The sequence below is a fragment of the Aspergillus oryzae genome, chromosome 5 (assembly GCF_000184455.2).
Source record: "Aspergillus oryzae RIB40 DNA, chromosome 5".
NCBI lineage: Eukaryota > Fungi > Ascomycota > Eurotiomycetes > Eurotiales > Aspergillaceae > Aspergillus > Aspergillus oryzae.
The window spans coordinates 2,763,163-2,784,108 of record NC_036439.1 but is presented as its reverse complement, the minus strand read 5'-3'; the positions used below and the strand labels follow the sequence as shown (position 1 = coordinate 2,784,108).

General features: G+C 47.6%; 10 protein-coding genes across 10 annotated transcripts; 9 read left to right on the top strand and 1 right to left on the bottom strand.

Moving 5' to 3' along the window:
* Positions 1 to 1,019: 1,019 nt before the first annotated feature.
* AO090120000042 (SDR family oxidoreductase) lies at positions 1,020 to 1,945 on the top strand (the record flags this gene model as incomplete). Its single annotated transcript, XM_001823760.3, has 4 exons — positions 1,020 to 1,059; positions 1,119 to 1,432; positions 1,491 to 1,861; positions 1,909 to 1,945. 4 exons carry the CDS (start codon positions 1,020 to 1,022, stop codon positions 1,943 to 1,945), a joined length of 762 nt encoding a protein of 253 aa, XP_001823812.1.
* Positions 1,946 to 2,752: 807 nt separating this feature from the next.
* nctB (negative cofactor 2 transcription regulator complex subunit NCB2) lies at positions 2,753 to 3,479 on the top strand (the record flags this gene model as incomplete). The annotated part of the gene is made up of 4 exons (XM_001823759.3): positions 2,753 to 2,774; positions 2,842 to 2,868; positions 3,034 to 3,293; positions 3,360 to 3,479. The coding sequence occupies 4 exons, from the start codon at positions 2,753 to 2,755 to the stop codon at positions 3,477 to 3,479; spliced, it is 429 nt and encodes a 142-aa protein (XP_001823811.1).
* Positions 3,480 to 4,052: 573 nt separating this feature from the next.
* AO090120000040 (putative chromatin remodeling complex subunit (Arp9)) lies at positions 4,053 to 6,225 on the top strand (the record flags this gene model as incomplete). Its single annotated transcript, XM_023237582.1, has 3 exons — positions 4,053 to 4,082; positions 4,151 to 5,579; positions 5,636 to 6,225. The coding sequence occupies 3 exons, from the start codon at positions 4,053 to 4,055 to the stop codon at positions 6,223 to 6,225; spliced, it is 2,049 nt and encodes a 682-aa protein (XP_023092400.1).
* Positions 6,226 to 7,044: 819 nt separating this feature from the next.
* AO090120000039 (putative C2H2 finger domain protein (Kin17)) lies at positions 7,045 to 8,276 on the top strand (the record flags this gene model as incomplete). Its single annotated transcript, XM_001823757.3, has 4 exons — positions 7,045 to 7,098; positions 7,159 to 7,232; positions 7,299 to 7,479; positions 7,542 to 8,276. 4 exons carry the CDS (start codon positions 7,045 to 7,047, stop codon positions 8,274 to 8,276), a joined length of 1,044 nt encoding a protein of 347 aa, XP_001823809.1.
* A 2,794-nt stretch (positions 8,277 to 11,070) lies between these two features.
* On the top strand, positions 11,071 to 11,547 carry AO090120000038 (uncharacterized protein; the record flags this gene model as incomplete). Its single annotated transcript, XM_023237581.1, has 1 exon — positions 11,071 to 11,547. The coding sequence occupies one exon, from the start codon at positions 11,071 to 11,073 to the stop codon at positions 11,545 to 11,547; it is 477 nt and encodes a 158-aa protein (XP_023092399.1).
* Positions 11,548 to 11,804: 257 nt separating this feature from the next.
* AO090120000037 (zinc-binding alcohol dehydrogenase family protein) lies at positions 11,805 to 12,881 on the top strand (the record flags this gene model as incomplete). The annotated part of the gene is made up of 1 exon (XM_001823755.3): positions 11,805 to 12,881. One exon carries the CDS (start codon positions 11,805 to 11,807, stop codon positions 12,879 to 12,881), a length of 1,077 nt encoding a protein of 358 aa, XP_001823807.3.
* Positions 12,882 to 13,149: 268 nt separating this feature from the next.
* On the bottom strand, positions 13,150 to 13,722 carry AO090120000036 (uncharacterized protein; the record flags this gene model as incomplete). Its single annotated transcript, XM_001823754.3, has 1 exon — positions 13,150 to 13,722. The coding sequence occupies one exon, from the start codon at positions 13,720 to 13,722 to the stop codon at positions 13,150 to 13,152; it is 573 nt and encodes a 190-aa protein (XP_001823806.3).
* A 1,159-nt stretch (positions 13,723 to 14,881) lies between these two features.
* On the top strand, positions 14,882 to 15,571 carry AO090120000034 (zinc finger CCCH domain-containing RNA-binding protein; the record flags this gene model as incomplete). Its single annotated transcript, XM_001823753.3, has 2 exons — positions 14,882 to 15,182; positions 15,243 to 15,571. 2 exons carry the CDS (start codon positions 14,882 to 14,884, stop codon positions 15,569 to 15,571), a joined length of 630 nt encoding a protein of 209 aa, XP_001823805.1.
* Positions 15,572 to 15,922: 351 nt separating this feature from the next.
* AO090120000033 (non-structural maintenance of chromosomes element 1 family protein) lies at positions 15,923 to 17,044 on the top strand (the record flags this gene model as incomplete). The annotated part of the gene is made up of 3 exons (XM_001823752.3): positions 15,923 to 16,052; positions 16,115 to 16,731; positions 16,784 to 17,044. The coding sequence occupies 3 exons, from the start codon at positions 15,923 to 15,925 to the stop codon at positions 17,042 to 17,044; spliced, it is 1,008 nt and encodes a 335-aa protein (XP_001823804.1).
* A 2,732-nt stretch (positions 17,045 to 19,776) lies between these two features.
* AO090120000032 (ankyrin repeat domain-containing protein) lies at positions 19,777 to 20,763 on the top strand (the record flags this gene model as incomplete). Its single annotated transcript, XM_023237579.1, has 2 exons — positions 19,777 to 19,982; positions 20,016 to 20,763. 2 exons carry the CDS (start codon positions 19,777 to 19,779, stop codon positions 20,761 to 20,763), a joined length of 954 nt encoding a protein of 317 aa, XP_023092398.1.
* Between the last annotated feature and the right edge of the window lie 183 nt (positions 20,764 to 20,946).

Sequence of the window (20,946 nt, the reverse complement as noted above, 5' to 3'; positions counted from 1 at the left end):
CAGCTCCTGGACTATTTCTGCGAGGACCTTGAGATGTGGGCTAGGTTACAGTGGTTGTAAGCAGTATATCCTTCTTAGGATCTGTACGAGAGCGAGACTGACAGATTGCAGGACGGCAGATTGGAAAACCAAAAGTAAAGAGTTGTGTCTGCAGTTGGATCCCCCAAACGGCAAATCCCCTAGGGGATTATCTGAACATGAATACCAGGGGATAGAATTGACCTGCATTGCGTCCCGATTCCAACGGGATATCATTGCCTCTCTGCTTTGGTACACTAGCGAAAATGGCAGGAATCTTACGAACGTCATGTTGGCGTTTTATCACTGCACCAATGTCGATATTTCGCTGATGTTTTGCGATTCAGCATGGATTTCTCTAAATTGTGAACTGCCAGTAATGACACACCAAATGAGTTATGAGCAAGCGACGAATGCTCTGCAACATGCAGAAAATGGTCTTCAAAATTCATACCTCGAGGCTATCTTCTACGCCCCGACTCTGTATACAGTCAGCATGACGAGGAGATACAAGTCTGAACGGAGACGCATAGTGGATTTTATTAGCACGCTGAAGCAGAAAGGCTTTCTCATCGCTGATCAGTTTTTGTCCGCGATTGAAGAAGCGTGGGCCGCTCGATGAGAGCATTTGTACGATACTCAAGTTAGAGCTGTTGTGCTTGTCCGGACCTTGAACATTATGAGTTTTGATCTGACTCCTGAGAATGGCCTTGGTTGATCTCTTCTTTCGACGAGGTGGAGATAGTAATTGAATTCCACGATTGGAAAGATAGGGAAGATAGCAACATTGATCCATAGAGTTGCTTATCGATGCAGGACCCCACATGGTGGTCGGTGCCTGAGGTATCAGCCCCTCATTTCGTGCAGAAATTACATCACCGCCAATGGGAGCTCGTTGCTTTCCACATCTTCGGCCTCGGTCCCTTCGAAGTCAATCCTAACCAAACAACTCCTCCCCTCCCTCATTCTATAGCCTGTTCTCATAAACTCGACCTCAGAAAATGTCTGCCAAAACAATTATTGTCACCGGTGCCTCGAGAGGTCAGTAAACCTACATCAGAACTATCAATACCCGCTTTATTAACAAATATTTACTGTAGGTATCGGTCTCGCAATCGCAAAGTACCTCCTCACCTCCCCTCAATCGCACAACGTCGTCGTGATAGCTCGCAGTGTTGAGCCCCTCCAAAAGCTTAAGGAGCAATACAACAAACAGGTGGAGGTGCTCAATGGCGATCTCGCCGATCTGTCCATCGGCCAGAAGGCCGTCGACCTAGCCCTCAAGTCGTTCGGCCGTCTGGACGGAATGGTTCTGAACCATGGTGTGCTGGGACAAGTCGGCAAGATTGCCCAAGCCGATCCTGAGCAGTGGAAGCACGGATTCGACGTAAACTTCATCAGCTTCGTTGCCTTTGTGAGTTCAAAGTCCCGAGCAGCGTTTCAAGGTGGATGGACATTAATGTGTTGGGCAGATCAAAGCTGGTCTTCCCGCGCTTCGCGAGACGAAGGGCAAGCTTGTCTTCACTTCTTCCGGTGCTGCCGTGTCGGCTTACCGAGGTTGGGGTCTGTATGGCGCAACTAAGGCAGCGATGAACCACCTTGCGCTTAGCTTGGGCGAGGAAGAGCCCGACGTTACGACGATCTCTATTCGGCCCGGAATGGTTGACACCGAGATGCAGCGGGAGCTGAGAGAAGACCATGCTACGACGCTGGAACCTCAGGTCCATTCCAAGTTTACTACGGTCCACAAGGAGGGAAAACTCCTCAAGCCCGAACAGCCCGGTCATGTCATGGCCAAGTTGGTGCTTGATGGCCCCAAGGAATTGTCCGGTAAATTTCTATCGTAAGTTTCTACGACCCTTTATCCTACGGCAAAGCTGACCCAACCAGATGGAACGACAAGGCTCTTGAAGCCTTCCAGGCGTAAATTACAAACTATCAGCTTGACAGACAGTTAGCACAAACCGCCATATGACAGGATGATAGACATAGAATAGCCAAGGGGGGTAGTAATCAGCCGAAAGATGAAAAGCAGGTACATTTTCATAAGCATTAGATGCAGAGCACCTTCATACTTAGCATGGAATGTGTATTTGTTCATCATACAAAGTTGTGGATATGAGAAAAAAGCTTGAAGCTTACCTTGTCATAGCAGGTTCATCGCAAGGTGGTCCGACTTATAAGCCATAGAAATTACTAAATTACTTCAGGACTGTTAGTGAAGGTCACAAAATTTCTTCACGACACAATAAAGGAAGGTAAATAATTTTCAGTAGTCCGTTTGGCTTGGACAGTGTACGTCACCATGAAAGGTATGATAGGGGCGACAACGTGGTTCATCATTGTAGTAGAAGGAATGGAGGAAAGCAAATAAACATACCATTTATGTTAGTGCTGCACACAGCTGGAGTTTGAAACTCTGGAATTCCTCAACATCACAAGGACATTCTCGCTTCCCATTGTTGTGGGAAAAAGCGTGTGTGGAAAAGAAGAGGGAAAAAAAAAGCTGCAGAGCCAAGAAGTAGTCCCCAAAGCGGTAGGATTCTGCCGCCAGTACCCACTGGTTGTTCCGTGCCGACGCAGTCCGTGTCTGGCATTCGATCGACGCTACTATTTATTGTAAGTATAGTCCCCGCGCATTGGGAAAAAAAAGTGATCCTTCACCTTGACGACGTCTTTTTTGTGTGTGCGAGCGTGTTTCCTTTCCAACCATCTTACTTAAACGAAGGACATCATGTCAGATCGCGAGTTCAGTTGTAAGTATTGTGTTCCTGAGTCTTGGCGCATGCTGTCCGAATAGTGCTGACTGCCGATCTACTACAGCGAACGATGACCTGTCGCTTCCTAAAGGTATGCATCCGAGTCACTCAGTTTTGATTATTTCACGCTCCTCGCCCGAGTGTTGTTATGCTCCATGTCGCGACTACGCGTACCTTGTCGCTTGAGGATGGCGACGCAACGTCTCGACGTACCTACTGCCCACGCACCCCATCCTAACTGATCGCGATTGTTTAGCGACGGTCCAAAAAATTATCACCGAAATTCTACCTCCTTCTTCCGGCCAGACCTTTTCCAAAGATGCTCGCGATCTCCTTATGGAATGCTGCGTCGAATTCATCACCTTGATCTCCTCCGAAGCCAATGACATCAGCGAGAAAGAGGCCAAGAAAACAATCGCCTGTGAGCATGTAGAGCGGGCTCTGCGTGATCTTGGTTTTGGCGATTATATCCCGGATGTCCTTGCTGTGGCAGAGGAGCATAAGGAGCAGTTAAAGGTGGGTTGTATCACCATCTGCTGTCTCTAGTGGAACGGACCTGCTAACGGATGTATTGCATTATAGTCGCGAGAAAAGAAACAAAGCAAGATGGAGCAGAGTGGACTGTCGGAAGAGGAGCTGTTACGACAGCAACAGGAGCTGTTTCGCTCTGCTACGGAGAAGTATCACGCTGCCCCGGAGTAAATGTCTGGGTTGGACATGAATATGAAATGTGTTTGACTCTTGCTGGTCATAGAGGGAATGGGTTCGGAGTTTTGCCTTTCGGATGAGAAATCTTGGAGTTTAGGTTGTCTGGGATTGAAACCATGGTTTCTGAACGGGTTGGTTGGTCTTTTAGTTCTTCTCTTCCATAAGTATAGTTGCATTGATTTCTCGAGTTTCGCCATTCAGTTCATGAATACTTGGACGTATGTAATACTAATGGTGTATGGGTTGTAAATTTACGATATCACTGTACCTTTCATATTTGTGGTAGATAAAGAAATCCGTGATAGTGAGGCATGATCATTTTAGGGCCCGACATGCAATAATCCTATCAATAGGCACATTGTATGCATTGTCGTCCTTTGTGTTATACAGTAGCAATGGTAGATTGAGTTGTCTCTTTAAGTGGAAGCACAGACGTGACGGGCGCGCTTAGCCCAAACGGGAAGCAGCCCAACCTCCCGCGCGCAAAGTGTCGCCGGCTGCAAACACCGCGGAGCATCCTGAGGCCGCGAAAGCATTGCGACGATTCCCCAAGCTTCATCGTCCACCATGCCGCCTTTCAAAGATGAACACATTTTGGTACGTCACCCGCCATTCACTGTGGTCCCGGGATCCGGTATCACCTGGTACTAATCCCGTCCCTCTAGATAATCGCGCCAGGCTCGCAGGTGACCCTGGCGCAACTGGGTCTTCCCGAATCATTCACACCCGCTCGCTATCGCTTTCCCACGCGGATGTTCCCTGCCGAAAAGAAGGGTGAATTTGAACCATACAAGATCCGCGAGCGACGACAGGATGGGAAACCTAGCAATGGGACAAGCGCGCCCAAGGAGGATGTGGAGATGAAAGATGCGGAAACCTCCGCTCCAGAAGCCACAGGCAACAATGAGGCCGCCCCCAAGCCCGAGAATGGAGAACAAGAGGACAAGAAAGATCCTGCCGAGGGCCAGGATACCAACGGGGAGACGAAAAAGGAGGCCCAGCAGATCTTCTACGAGGAGGACATTACATCGGATGAGGGGGCTATCTACCCCCTCGAGAATGGGCACATTGTCGACTGGCCGTGTTTCTTTGCTCTCCTAACACATGTTCACAATACCCTCAGCCCCCCATTTCACACGCCGATTATGCTTATCTCCCAACCGGCCTGGTCAGCACGCGACCGCGAGGCGATCACACAGTTTGTGTTTGAGAAGTTCAAGACGCCCGCCTTTTGCATGATGGATTCCGCTCTCGCCATCTGCTATGGATACGGTACCTCGACTGCGGCGGTTGTCGACGTTGGCAAAGGGAAAGTGGATGTCACCGCCGTCACGGATTTCCTTGTCAATGAGCATGGACGAGGGATTGCCCTGGAAGGTTGTGGTGGAGATTACATGACAGACAGACTTCAAGAGCTGCTGGGGTCGAAGGGTTTCACAAGAGAGATGTGCGAGCAGTTGAAGAGGAGTAACATTACCGAAATTCTACCTGCTGGAACGCCCTTGCCTGGCACCGCTGCCACCGCACGACAGAACCCTAACCCTGCCGCTGCAGCTTCTACGGGAGGACAAGACGGAGGTCCCAATGATGCCGTTCCCCGCGGCCCTGGTGAAGGCACTCAAACTGGCCCGGAAGGCACCAATGGAGAAGATGAAGATGAGGGCGTGCTGGATGTTGCAGCTATTGTCAGCGGCAACACCAGCGAGTTCCTAGCAAACAGAGAAAAAGAGAAAGCGGAGAAGTCGAGTTCCAAAAAGGGCTCGGTTGACCAAAGTGGGAAGCCTATTCGTCTTCCCAACTCCAAGAAAGAGAAGGCCTCATTCCAATACGAGGAATACGCGCGATTGGAGCCGGAAAAAGACGCGCCCAACGCTCCTCCACGATATATCCGCCAGACACGAGAGATCGAAGTCGGCGTTGAGCGTTTCCTGTCTGCCACTCCAAAGCAAAAAACCGGGGAACGTTTAACCAGCAATATCCTTGAAGATATTGCAACACAAATCCACCATACTATCCTTTCTGTACCAGACGCCAGCAAGCGCAGCGAACTCTGGGATTCGTTGGTCGTTGTTGGTAACGGCAGTAAGATCAAGGGTATGTACCTTGTTTTGTCACCTCGTATGGCTAGATTCGCTAATCAACGGATGTAGGATTCACCCAAGCTCTGCTTAACACCATCACACAAAAGTATGTTCTCTCGCCATCTGCCACCATTTTCACTTCTGAGCTCCCCTCCAATTTCTCCACCCCCATGCCGACGGGAGGTACCAACACTCCCGCACCTGGTCAAACCGGACCTTTTAATACCCCTGGCCACGGAGTGAACCCCCTTCTTGTTGCTGCAACACATTCGAACAACCCGACGGCTGGAAATATGCCAGGAACCCCATCAATGGATCCTTCGATGGCTTCCCACTATCGCTCAACTGGCCATTCTCAGACCCCAACCTCCGTCAAGACCCTGAAGCCCCCAGAGTACTTCCCGGAGTGGAAGGAGCACGGCAATTCCAACGTTCCTGGGACCAGCGGGTCTGCAGGAATGAACAACGGGCCCAACGCTGGGCCTGGTGGCCCAGGTGCGCCCAGTGGCGGTCATGGTATGGAGGAAGCGGTATTCCTAGGAGCCCAAGTTGCTTCTAAGGTTGTTTTCGTTATTGATCAAGGTCTCAGTAAGGGGTTCATGACCCGTGTGGAGTATAATGAGAATGGGCCCTCTGCAATCCATGAATATTCCATGTGATTGTCCTTAATAGAATTAGTATATGAATTCAGCACTTTGTCTTATGTCAAACAGGGTTGAATTCAACACGAAAATGTTTTCCCCATGTGCTTGTCCAATGCGTTGGAGCTTTGTTGAACATCATACTTGGTCTTTTCACAGATGGTTATTGTATTCTACGTGATGGCGTCCTTGATTAGAAAAGCAACCCTTCAGGATGCGGTAGGATAGGTGGAGTCTGGTCGGCATTCCTAGGTATAGTACTAAACATGACTATTTTTTTTTTAACCCAAGATTACTGTAATCGAACTGTTCCGCCACTACCAGATCCATACCCAACTAGGTCCTTTGTATCTCCTGCGAGTTACTATGGCAGAGTGCGAAAAGATCGTGCTGATCCCTGTGGGAGTGTTCGTATGTCGTTTCCCTCTACGAATTTTGCCGGCTATATACAAAATTACAATACGACCTCAGACGGGCGGTGATACTCTTGCCACAGTGGTTCTGACAGTTCCACACGCGATCTTTAGGCACCCTACCACAGGAGTAGGTCTTTAATCTCCCCGGCATGAGGCGCGTATTGAACCAGATCTGAACTAACCCAATCGGGATAGCGACCTTTCTAGAACACCACGTGACCAGGATAAGGATGCTTATCTTATTTCCGCCTCAGCCTGTCTCCGCTGTCGCGACTTTCCCACGATACTAAATTATACGGCCAAGAAAGACTGAACGAACAGTTGATACACACGCATTTCACCTGAGCCGTAGAGCTCTCACTGTATCTCCCTTAAGAATCGCAGTTTATTTACAGACCTACGCTACACAAAATCACCCAAAATGCCGCGCGCAGAAGCAGGAAGCACAAAAGCCATCAGCAACAAGATCAAATCCGTACGTCCCATGTAACCCACAGCAATCATCCAATAATGAAAACGTACTAACCAAACACAGAAAGGACTTCAGCGACTCCGATGGTACTGTCAGATGTGCGAGAAGCAATGTCGAGATGAGAACGGATTTAAATGGTAAGTGAAACATCGCCTCTTCTCGCATTGCCCCCAGTATACTAATCATCAATTTCTGAAATACAGTCACACCCAGAGCGAAAGCCACGTGAGAAACGCACTTTTAGTTGGCGAGGATCCGAGAAAATATATCGAGGAGTACAGCAAGGAGTTTTTGAATAACTTCCTTACTCAGTTGAGGACGTCTCACCAAGAAAAAGCTATCCATGCGAACATATTTTACCAGACTATAGTTGCGGATAAGACGGTGAGTTTCTTTTATTCTCTAACCTGCGGTTCGTGTTGGATGGGGCTAATGGATGCGTATAGCACATACATTTAAACGCTACGAAATGGAAGAGCCTTACACAGTTTGTGGCTTATCTGGGACGGGAAGGGCTGTGTCGCGTTGAGGAGACGGAGAAGGGTCTTTTTATTGCGTATATCGACCGGAGTCCGGAGGCGATGAGGCGGAGAGAGGCGCTTATGAAGAAAGAGCGTCAGGATCGTGGTGATGAGGAGAGGGAGCAACGACAGATTTTGGAGCAGGTTGAGCGCGCGAGACAGAATGCGGACAAGGAGGAAGAAATAGACCCTGAAGCGAGGAATTTGCAGAGGAAGGAGGGCGAGAAAGTCAAACTTAATATTGGCTTTGGTTCGAAGGCGAATGGCGACTCGAAGACCGAATCGCCGAAACCACAGTCTCCCGAGGAAAAGGATAACGCCGCTTCCTCGGCGACGCCGGAGCCTGCCGCTGCTTCTGCATCTCCGGACTCAGCCCCGACCCCGGCCCCGGCCCCGGCTGCTGCTCCTGCTCCTGCTCAGGATGCGCCAAAGCCGGCAGTTAAGCTGTCGATGTCATTGGGTGACAAGAAACCAAAGAATGTGTTTGCTGCTGCAGCGAAGAAGAACCCACTTGCCGGGAAGAAGGGCCCCGTGATGGAAGCTCCCAAGAAGATGAGTGAGCAGGAGAGAATCATGAAGCAGGAAATGGAGGCAATGGAGAAGAAGCGCATGCGTGGAGGATTTGGAATGCCGAATCCCAAGCGCCCGAAGTTGACCTGAAGTCGACTTATCAGTCTCCTTTCTCCTTCACAAACGTCCAATAGCAACTTGGATTCTCGAGGAATATCGTCTCACAGGTCACACCGATCCCATGCATCCCCGTGGAATCTGATTATGATAGTTAAATGTCACCAGACTTGTCCGGACCGCAACCACGCGGTTGCGGAGAGTAATCACTTCCATTATGATATATGGTGTGACACTGCTCGGTTTGCGGAGACGTCCTTTTTGCCGGAAAATATTATATGGCAAACCACGAAACAATGATACCCAAAAAGATATTTATGTTAATTTACTCTGTTCCTAAGCAAGGATATACTTTGCAGCGACTTTATGAACGGTTGCTTTGGACCCTGGCATGTCTCTAGTCATTAGAAGAAATGATGTACTTTATGCTCTGCATGTTGAACAATCTCAATCGTCTTGAATCGTCCCTACTTTTCATATTTCCATGTACCAAAAGTAACTGATACCTTACATAGTCACAACACAAAATTAAACACTCAATTGAACTTCAAGTCCTTCTAGTTGAGCCCTAAGATCGCCATGGATCGGCGAGCGGTATTACAGCAGGTAAAACTCCCCAGTCATGACCACCTTCACGTACTTAGGCAGCATATCTTACCACCTTTCACAATCACGTACTTATCGTTAGGGGTAAATCAAGGCAGTGATAGGGCCAGGAAAAAAGCTTATACTCTAATACCATATCAAGTTTGTTCCTCCGAAAAATAACTTCGGCATATAATCTATAATCATTATCACAATTACCTACATTATTATTATATTAAGTAACTCTTCTAATCACTATGTTAAGTTCATCCTTAAGCAGGTGTAGCGATTCAATAAAACTATTAACCTTTTCAGTCATATCCTCGCCGGCGAACAAGGGCACCTGGAAACCATAATACTAGAGTCGGCTTATTTTATCGTTGTTCAAAGGCCGGCGATATGATTTCATAGTCATAGTCTTAAACGTGCGGCAGTTGAGCTGTTCGGTGATCCCCGGCATGATCCACACCATAGAGCTCTGCTTGCCTCGGACCCTGTTCGAGTTATCAACCTTTTGCCACTTCAACAATAGCACCCTAACAACATCCCTAGCTCCGCCTATAAGTAATAGGCTCATATCATCTTGTAGTCCACTCCACGCTTCGCTCCATCCAGTTTCAACCACAAACTTTGGCGTACGGATGGTGTTTGGTTGAAGAGAAAAGTCTGGCTTCAACCAGGCTTATCTGTGTCGACTAGGATCACATATTCTTCCTCCTTTGGGTAGTTGAAGAGACGGAGTATCGCCTGGAAATTATCAATGTCTTTAAGGGCATTTGTGTTGTCATCCTCCCACGACATTGACAGCGAAAGGGCGTTTGTGAACTGACGGTGATGTTGGTCAATGAGTTTCTTCATCGTATTCCCCCAGACGGTTCTCCCATTGCTGCATTCGTTGGTTATTTGAACCATTAATCAGGATGGACTTCAGCGCGATGTGATCAGTGTATATAATAGTGGACATATTCGCTGCCTGCAACAATCCATTGTACGTCCGCCAAACATCGGACGACTGCGAGACATTCTCTTTCCGGGTTTGAGTATGTTGTTTCCGCATTGTTCAAGCGAAAGGATAGAAACATGGGAATCCTCTCTTTAACTCTGGTAGCGGGGCCAGCCTCCGCGCCAGCGGGAGTATCAACCAGCTGAAATAGCACTCCACCGATACCGGATATAGACGTATCAATCGCCAAATGGAATTGTAGGGTGTAGTCTGCACTGCACGAGAGGAGTTCCACCCCATTTTCGAATTCAGCACCTGGAGATTTGGTTCTAATCCATCTAAGGTGAATGTTTGCGAGCTCAGTATTAACATGAATAGACTCCACGCTGTTCCAACCTGCTTAACTCAGGCCGATATTCAGGTAGGAAAACAGTTTCCGTTGCTCTAATCACCTTTCCTCCCCAGTCCACGAGTTCAATGTAAGGGGCCTTCGTCTTAGGCCGAAGTGTGACTTGCAGATATGCATTCGCCCACAAGATAGTTCCTGATTGTCCGTATACACAAGCTCCCGATATGATTACGTTTCGTATATCAAGTCAAAACATGTGCCTGAACCATAAAACCTGTGGCAAACTGTGTTGCTGAGCTTATTACCTCATGTGTCTCGGAGATTGACGACATGGTTGCTGTTAGGGATAGCGCTTCTAGGATACGCTAGCCAACAGGGTAGAATGAACACAATTTTTGATTGTTCCCTCAAACAGCATTCCCTAGTACCGATATATATAGTCCCTAGGCCTTGTAAGGTCTGTTCCTTACAGTTGCAGAGAAGGAATGGGGACTTGGGGATTTGAGGGAGATTTTACTAGGAGGGGGCGGCAGATGAATACTTCTAGGTGAATTTGTGCGGTGAAAAGATTTGCAGTAATTCATTTAAGGAATATATACATACATTGTTCACTTCCGCCTGTTATTGTCATGCATACGGAGATATTACGTAGATTAGATATTAACTCTTATGCGGGGGTAGTCACTACGTCAATCTATTGAATGACGCCAACAAACTGTCTTCAGTTAATAAAAATAAGGTAAGTAAATATCTCTTTATAAATGCTACAATCGAGAGCTTCTTGTTTAAGATTCATATTCTACCCCTCTTTGACCTGATCAAAATCCTACACTTGTACTGCCAATCTGAGTTACTGGGAACAAAGCTACAGGCGATCTCTCAACACCTCCACTATCCTCTACGAGCAACGCCTTAGGTAGACAGCCTAGGGATATTTCTGCCTGTCCACCATGGGAATACCTGTAAGTCATAGTGAACACCGTAGAACTACAAAACCGAGCCTGACCAGCGCCCAGGCTAAGAACATGCCAGAAGGGTGGACCAACGACCCATCTGAGCTTGAGGAATTTTTTTCTCCTGGTTCTGGAGAGGCCGATCTCGCCCAATGCCATGGACTGCGAGATATCAAACTTCTAGTGATGGGAACCCGAGATTCTGGAGATATGCAGCATATAATCAAGTCAGGACGTCGTTATTACTGGGGGTATCTTATGATCGACTATATCTTCGAGATTACGAACCCTAAGACTTTCCCGGCAATTCTGCGTGCTCTTGCCACCAAGGGGGATAGTGGTTTGAAGTATAGAAAACTTAAGCAGGTGGAGACAGTTGAGATGGAGCCCCGGGAGCAGAGGGTGGTTGAAGAAGAAGGCCCAAGGCTGTTTGTTCCTTACAATCCAAACGCTCCTTCCGTGTCAGACAAGTGAGAGAATAGCAACCGTCCACTATAATCACTGTCCTAATATAACCTCGTCAAATCAAGTAGCGAGTATGTAGATCTGACTTGATGGTGGGCATCCCCTAAATCCGATAATACCGATGCTCATTCCTATCACCGCTATCTCCGGTCTCTTGTTAAACCCTCAAGATATACTCCACGATGGGCATTCATAAATTAGGGTTTATGTCTAGACATTCGATACTATGCTCATGGTTAATCATCACTGCTTCCCAGTCCTCTATAATGCAGCCGTCATATCCAATCCCAATTAAACAAGCCGCCATGCCTCCCAACAACAGCGCATCATGGCTCATGGCCAAACAAGCACCCAACAGCGTCATAGACGTTGCACCATACACCACCCCCTCAGCCAACGAACTCGTTATCAAAACCAAAGCGGTAGCCGTGAATCCAGCCGACGTCGGCATCCAGAAACTCGGTGTTCTTTTGAACGACTACCCAGCAATTCTGGGCTGCGATGTCGCGGGGGAGGTCGTGGAAGTTCATCCCACCTTGGCTGAAGTGTATACCCCCGGTGATCGTGTCATTGGTGCAGCCAGTCCATTGGACAGGAAGGACGGCAAGTACTGTTATTCGGCCTTTCAAGAATATGTCGTTCTGAAGGTGCCTTCCATTGCCAAAATCCCGAATGGGGTGGCATATGAGGATGCCGTTGTGCTACCGCTGGGGATCAATACTGCTGCTAGTTGTTTGTTTGCGGAGAAGACTCTTGGGCTTGAAGTGCCCTCTATCCATGGTGTAAGGTCCCCTCGAGGGAAGGCACTTTTGATTTGGGGTGCTAGTAGCAGTGTGGGTGCTTGTGGTGTGCAAATGGCTACTCGCGCTGGTTATGAGGTTGTTGGTGTGGCGAGTAAGAGGAATCATGAGATGGTCAAGGGGCTTGGAGCAAGTGTGTGTTTTGATCAGAGCGATCCGACTCTCGTTGATGATATTGCGACTTACCTGAGTGGTAAAGAGGTGGTTGGGGCTTATGGGGCCATTGCGAGTGATTCGGCTTTGAACGCTATGTGCGAAATTCTCGACAGGTGTGGTGGGAGGAAGTTGGTGGCGTCAGTGATACCAGGTGCAGAGCAAAAGTCAACAAAAGGAGTGCAAATTGTCACAAACTTCGCCTCCGACATAGGTAACAGCGAGGTTGGAAAGGCCATCTGGCAATGGCTGACTATAGCCATGGAAGAGGATTGGATAAAGTATATGCCGCGGTCAGAGATTGTCGGGAAAGGGCTGGAGCGTATACAAGAGGCTATTGATTTGTTGGCTGAAGGTGTTAGTGCGAAGAAGTTAGTCGTGTCTATATAAGCTACTTGCTATGCTTTGCTATTATAATGGATAGACATATATCATCATGATCAATTAGTTCTCTGCATCAACAGAAGCCTTTGATAACTCAACAATTCACCAAGAAAAGGCAGAACTCATGGTATGTAACGTTAGTAACCAAGTAATATCTCCGATAGTTTATACACATTATAGCTGTATGACTACAATAGCTGCGCTGATGGACGAGTAATGCTACCATGGCCTCCCATATCACGAAGCTCAATCGTAGTCAGACGGCTTCACGTAGTCAAAAATAATCATTACGCCTCTTGTTAGTCCACCACAGAATCAACCCCGTAAAGAAAAGCGAAACAGAAGCAAGTCCTATAAGCGCATGTAACTGCTGGCGCGCAGCCCCGTTCCCAACCAGCCTCTCGCGCCCATCAACCTCAACCTCACACCAAAGAATATTAATCCAAAGGCCTATTCCATCGTCCGTCAGGACTTTATCCCATGTATGCGCCTTCGCACAAGTGAACCAGTCCCCCGGATCCCCCTCCCGCGGCATGTAAACAATCGCACGATCCCAGTACGAGAGGACGATAATAGCGCCTATCCAGCCCAATGCACAAACTCCGTCAAGAGCAATACCCACCCAGGGTGTGTACGGCAGACAACAGGCAAAAATGGCCCAGGTGATATAAACCTGCACGGCCATGGATAGTCCCGCGATGCCGATTAGGACGCATTCGGCTGTGACTTTGTACATTTGGTGTGGGGTGACGGCGCCGTAGGCCATTATTACGATCAGGGTCGCGAAGAGGAGGATGCGGAAAGCTATCGCGCTGGGCCTTGGACGTTGGCGTTTGCGGGAGAGCATGACTGGAATAGTTTATTTCTTTAATTCTGCTAGTTTATGCAGAATGAATAAAATGATTACGACGAAGTAAGACAGCACCAAGGGATTATACTTTTTTTGTTTCTCCTGCCAAGGAAAGCTCTAAGCTCTAAGCTCTAAGCCTCTATCATGAACTCGTATAAATCGGGCAATGTGCCCTGTATCGGCTGCCCCTAGTACTAGCCCCGCCAATGACAGTCTCCCTAAACGCATGCGCAATCCTTTTTCAAGTTGCCCAATCTTAGAGCTAAATAGGCTAAGTATATTCCAGTATAAGCCTCGATTATCTTTGCCGAGGTATGTACGAAATCTGGCGTATATACACTCCATTTACTGGACGATGCAGCCGATTATGTAGACGTCATTCAGAATGAACGTTTCTGGAGACCTGCCTTGTGAGATTAGTATATGTTTCGAGCAGGATAAAGAATGGTAGGGCTGTTGACAGCAACATAAAGGACCAAAGAATGGTTAAAGACGCCCATGAAACCCTCAACTCCTCTTCGACTGTACTATTATATATAACCGAAGCAAGAAGGGTTGGGAGAATGTCTAAAGAAAAGGTCAACTGCTCCTATATATAAGAAGAATATATTCAGTGGATAAATGAAGTTTAAAATAGACCCTAACTTTTTTTCATTGAAAAGTATGTCTAATGTCATGTAGAAAATATTCAACTTCTGCCACGCATAGATCCAGTCTATTGTTTTATTTCTTTTTTTCATAAGGGAGATCATGAACAGAACGTTTTATGACGCCACTGAGCAGCTGGTAGAAGCCCTAATTGTAATTCAAAGAGATATGTACGGTTTTTTCAGCTATTTGAGAGACCGAGCCTATCTGTACTTTAAAAAAGTATTATTAAATATTGTCGTTGGATTAACAATCATCAATCAATCTGAGAAGCATGATTGCCACCTGAGGCGGAAACGTTAGTCAGCCGGAGATACACACGTGATCGAGCTATCCAGAATCTTCAAGGAACAGCTCTCTCCAGACATCTCCGCACGGTACGCGATCACCTTGTCTGACATAATCTCGTCAGGTCTTTTATCACCTTTACCTTCGATTCTGACCAGAAGTTCCTCTTGAAATTTTACACCTAGCTTAAAGACCCGATCGCGCGCATCGCCTCGTAACAATGGCCAACTATCTCGCCTCTATCTTCGGTACGGAACAGGACAAGGTCAACTGTTCGTTCTACTACAAGATCGGCGCATGCAGACACGGCGACAGATGTTCTCGGAAGCATGTCAAGCCTTCGTACTCACAGACTATCCTGATGCCAAACATGTACCAGAACCCGGCGTACGACCCGAAGAACAAGATGAACCCCAGCCAGCTCCAGAACCACTTCGATGCTTTCTACGAGGATGTATGGTGTGAAATGTGCAAGTACGGAGAGATAGAGGAATTGGTAGTGTGTGACAACAACAATGATCGTAAGTCGGAGTCCCCAATACTCAACTCATGGAGCTGCTACTGACGTCTAATTACCCCAGATCTAATCGGCAACGTCTATGCCCGATTCAAGTACGAAGAAGATGCGCAAAAGGCCTGTGACGCTTTGAATTCCCGCTGGTATGCAGCTCGACCGATATATTGTGAACTATCGCCGGTCACGGATTTCCGAGAAGCATGCTGTCGATTAAATAGTGGCGAAGGCTGTGTGCGTGGCGGATTCTGCAATTTCATTCACCGAAAGGACCCTAGCAATGAGCTCGACCGTGAACTGCGCCTGAGCACGAAGAAATGGCTGAAGGAGCGCGGCAGGGACGCCCGCAGTGTTAGTCGCAGTCCCAGCCCGGAGCCGACGAGGCGGAGATATTAGGTGTGGATTTGTTTTTTTGTGTTCTGCATGTGGCGTTGGGGAATTGACCTCTGTCAACTGTAATTTTTCCTATACTGTTATGATATCAAGCCCTGGTTGCGAGATTTATGGCATTCAAATTGTCTTCAGTTGAAGCTTTTATCTGTAGAGTACGTGAACAATAACGACTGTCAATTTAGAGCTTCTCGGCATTACCCCATCTGGAAGTAAATGTTGGTCTTGGCAACCGACGCGGAGGCGCGTGGACCGCGTTTCAACATCTCTTTTACACTGCTGTCCCCCGCAAAACCCCTCGTTGCTGATCTCGCTGCCATAACGATATTCTCCTTAGTTGGACTGTACATAGCGAACATGGCGAGTCGTAGTGATGGTGATGGCTATGACGATAGCAACCGCGCATTTCTGCAGGCTTTTATGGCCCGCTCTACCATGACCTTTGCGGAGGCAAGGCCTGTTCTGGCCGCTATCTTCTCTGTGCACGGTATATTATTGAGCCTTTCTAGTGATTCATGGTGAGATATTGAACTAATATTAAGCGAACAGAGGGTGAGCCGGTCTCAGCAGAAGATGTCACCGAAGACGACCTCGCATCGTACATTGCCGCCGCGAATACCGCCATATCACCATTCGATTTGGAAATCAGAAGTACACTCCGCCAGTCGCAGGTAGATCCCGAAGGGTCGGGGAATCAGCCACCAGAACGGGTGTATGCCCTTGTCAATACCACGAGTGACGCTTTGACACAACTGGCGACCACTTACAGCGCGGACGAGATTTCCTTTATCAAGCGCATCCTTGATGCCATGTTCGATACGAATAATACGAGACGTTCCGAGGCAATGGTTGTTAGCAGTATGCAGGCTATACAATTGGCCAAGGCATCGTCCGGAGATGCAAGTCGTCGGGAGTCGGGTAATGCGACGCAGAGTCAAGGCGGGGCCGCACAATCGCTAAGCATGTCTCAAGCGGAAACGGTATTGAAGCAACTTGTGGAGGAGGGATGGCTTGAAAAGAGTAGGAAGGGATTTTACAGTTTAAGTCCGCGAGGGTTGATGGAGCTACGAGGATGGTTGGTGGCCACGTACAATGACGAGAACGAAGATGGCCGGAGGATGGACAAGATCAAGTTCTGTGCTGCCTGTAGGGATATTATAACGATGGTGGGTTTTGACTTAGTCGAATATTGGTTGGAAAAAGCTGCTGACTGCTCAGGGCCAACGTTGTGGTAACCGTGACTGCGCCGGCCGACTCCACGACCATTGCATTCGCAACTTTTTCCGCATGCAACAGGCGGAAAAGTGCCCTGTGTGCCAAGCTCCATGGCCTGGTGATAAATACGTCGGGGAGCGCGCAATCACCTCGACAGAACGCTCCACGCAGGGCAGAAGACGAAGCTCGAATACGCAGCGTCAAAGCGATGTCGGATCGAGTTCACAAATTCCTAGCGAGGACGGAGCGGCTGATAGTGATTGAGGCCAACCAACAATTGACCTGATATTCTTGTTGCCCCACAGCGGCTAATATGAGGGACCAAAACTCGGGGGTTCACAACGTCGCAAGATATCCTACGGTTGAGCAAGCATGAGCTGTTTCCAGGGACTTCGCTGCGTGTGTGTAGCCTGCGCAGCGCAATCGAATTGCCACCAGCTCCCTGTTGCTTGCGCACGGTGGTGCTCACCCTTTGCGCACACAGGTCTTTCGAACACCTGTTTCTGGCTGGGTTTCAGGGCTGGGATTAACCGTTTTATCAACAGGGCGATTTCCTCTACAAAGCCTCCCTCATCGACGGACATACTACCTTCAACTCGCATTCGATCAGCATTGCCGCAGATGCTCAGTACTCCATACACAAATCAGAATTGACCTCATTCAAACCCACACAAAGATACAATCGAATGAAGGGAAGACTATCTCATGAAGAGAGCAACAATACAATATTTACAACACATCATAAAACTCAAACCATGCGCTCATGAATTAATTTCCAAACAATATCATCAAACCAAGTGCAATAGTCCACATCTTCACCATCCCACCTCTCACCCTCAGAGTATTCCCACTGCTCCCCTTCACACACGTCCCATCCTCACAATGCGCATCACTAAAACAACATCTGGTCCCACAGCATTGCGTATCCTTGGGACAATGGTAGCCACTTTCCCCGCAGCAGATTTCGGAATCCGTATCGTAGCAAGCCGAACTTCCGCATTTAGCATTTCCAGACCGGCAACAGGTCCCGTCAGACGAATCGACACATTTGCTCGACATGGGGCAGCAGAAATCCCCGCACTAGTTGCAAGGTTAAAAGGTGGACCTTGAAGCTATAGAGATGGTGGTATGATAGGGCATACACAGGTAGCGAGGTTGGAGCAACATCCTCGTCCACAGGATTCTAATTATGTTAGGACGGTTCAACTAGTTGTGACGGTGGTAAAGTAGGGTCTATACCTTCTCCAATATCACAGTTTTCTGCCCGAGAGACGAGACTGTTTTCAATAGAGAAGCCGAACTGCGCCTTGTCCGCGAAAAGAAGGGAGTCAAGGCTGGCGTTGACATACGTCACGGGTGCTTGGAGGGACTCCATGACTGTCTTAGAATTTTTTATATGACCTTTATGAAGCAGATATGAATACTGGGAGAGTTCATGTGGAGTAGATACTTCCCCCCATCTATATATACACCAAGCAACTCTAGTAAACGCTTGGCTTGCCTCCCCAGGAGCATCTACTCCATTAAAGAACCGCATGAACATACACCAGCACACCGGACCTCGGACATTGTCATCGTATCTGCGCCAAGAATATCCCGTGCCCCAGGACCCTTCTGGTGTGGCGGAGATCCCTCGTATTTGCCCGCTTGGCGGGGAGTTGGTGCGTTCAGCCTTGTGTTGTATGAGTGCTACATGGCTATATGACTCGTTGGCGTCTTGTCGGGTGTCGATCGTTGGCTCAGTGCGGGGGTCAGGTATGTGAAGTATATGTAGACGTCCTGGCAGGCGACAAACATTATATGGAAGCCATATAGGCACATGATTGATGGTGGAATTGCTGAATATCTTGGAAAGTTTCACTAATCGGTAGTTCTCTGCCATAGAGATGATTTATAGACGAAGTTTGGTTTAGTGATGTGCACGCAGTGGAGTTGATTAGGGCTCCGATTTCTCGTCGCATTTTTGTGTGTCAACACTTCTATGAAAAGCAAATTCAGAAAATAGAATCATAGCATTTAACATAATAGTAACATATGTAAGATCATGAGGCTCAGAACGTAGTGATATAATCAAAATCCGTGGATGAGTGGAGTGGTACCATGCGCAAATCAGCTAAGGTATGTTATGAAGAAAGGCTGAAGTGAAGACCAAAGATCACGCCAACTGTACTTGGACCGTCGATGTGCCGCTGCAGGATGATCTCTGGGTTCCACTTCTGGGACCAAGTGCAGCAATATCGGTGACGTTTAACGGCTTTTGATAGTCTAGGTTGGGTTGAATGAGCCAGCACAATGTCTTTATGACATGAACTGGCCCTTGTACAATTTTTATTTCTACAAATGGCTGTCATCTTCGAGTAAATGCATTAAACGTCGATAATGAATTCACGAACAAAGGGTCTCGTGTTCAATGGTGTCTCTGACAAGGCTCCTTTATGGTATAAACAATGAAGGTGCCTGACTTTAATCGAGCATTGTACATTGAACTCGAGGCTCTTTCCAGGTGTTGTACGAGTTCGGCTCACTGAAGCTATAAGCCATGGATAAGCGGTCATCTCTAGTATAATATTCTTTTGGTTATACTTGACATCAGCCAATTTCCTCCAGTGCTCATACAAGGTCTACCCTTAATATATACGTCTTAGTTGCCTACAGCCGCCCCTTCTCTTCTAGAATCCACCAGCCTGTTGGCAAATATCTTACAATTATCCATGACAACATCACTCTATCCATAATGGTAATGAATCCACTATCCTTATGCCTCACAAGCCTCCCCAATGAGCTTATTTATATGATTACCAACGAGTTGGATATCATATCCGCCAGCAAACTCTCAAGAACATGCATATCAATTTATCAAGTTCTCAAGGGACATATAGAAGGAGAAATGGCCAGGAGAGACGCCCTCCCACCTAAGAAATATTACAATATGATAACTCCAGAAACTCTCATCTGACAAATTCATTCATAAACAAGAGTATATCCCAGAAGAAAACATGGCATGGGCCGTCAAACAAGGCCGACTTGATATCCTCCAGATGTACCTCAAAGCAGGTGTGGACACCAACTTCTACACGCTATATGGAGTGCCCATGTTATCTCATGCAGCATATGAGGGGCAGATCGGGTCTGCAAGAATTTTACTACGCTATGGAGCTGACCCCTGCTTACCTACTCTGTGTGGAGGACAGGCACCCTTGATGTATGCTGTTTATGGGACGCTCGCTAAGTTCAGAGATACAGAAGGACCCAATATGGTCGAATTGGTGTTACGTGCAGGTGCGAAGATTACATCTCTCAAGCTTTTCAAGTTCATTTGTTGTGATATTGTGAATCCTGAGCATCTTGTTCAGCTTGCTATTATGAATGGGACGGAGTTTCTTGCGCTGAAAGATACCTGGGGTGAGACGGTCTTGCATAAGGCTGTAAGATACAGCGAAGGTTTGACTGCTTTGATTTCAAAGGCTGCACCTGAGCTTTTGCATGAGCGGACGTCCGACGGTGGGATAGTTCTTTATGTTGCTGTTGACCGTGGGTGTGTAGCAGCTGCCAGATACTTGATTGCATTGAACGAGATCACGGATGTCGTTAACATGGACGGGGAGACAGCGCTCCATATCGCGGTGAAGAGGGATTTGAAAAGGGTACAACTTCTGACTGGACGTCAGGAAGTCGACATCAATGGGTTGAATGCGTCGAATGAAACACCACTGTCTATTGCTATAAGCTATCATACAATCAGCCGCTGTTATTTCGACATAGTTGACCACTTGCTGAGAGATCCCAGGATATACATCGATCCGATGTCTGTGTTGGCTATGAAGCACCTTTTTCGACCCACTGACTTGTGGTTGCTGTTGTTATTCGAGGATGTTATATTGCTCATCAGGTTTCTATGGCCTTACACGAAGCAGGGAGGTTACATCTCTCTCTTGAAGAGTTGTCAGGAGTCGCTCTTTGCTCTTTTGCCTTATCTATTCTGAGGCACACATCCGGGGCACCGACCTCAAACTGCCGTCTGATGCTCAAGGAGCATTAACTCTTGGTTTAAATCAAACAAACGACCACACAGTTCAAGGTATGAAATTTATTACACTTCTTCGGCCTCTCTCTCTTTTCCACTGTGAGTAAGTGTTGACTATCGCTGTTAGCTGCTATGAGATTGC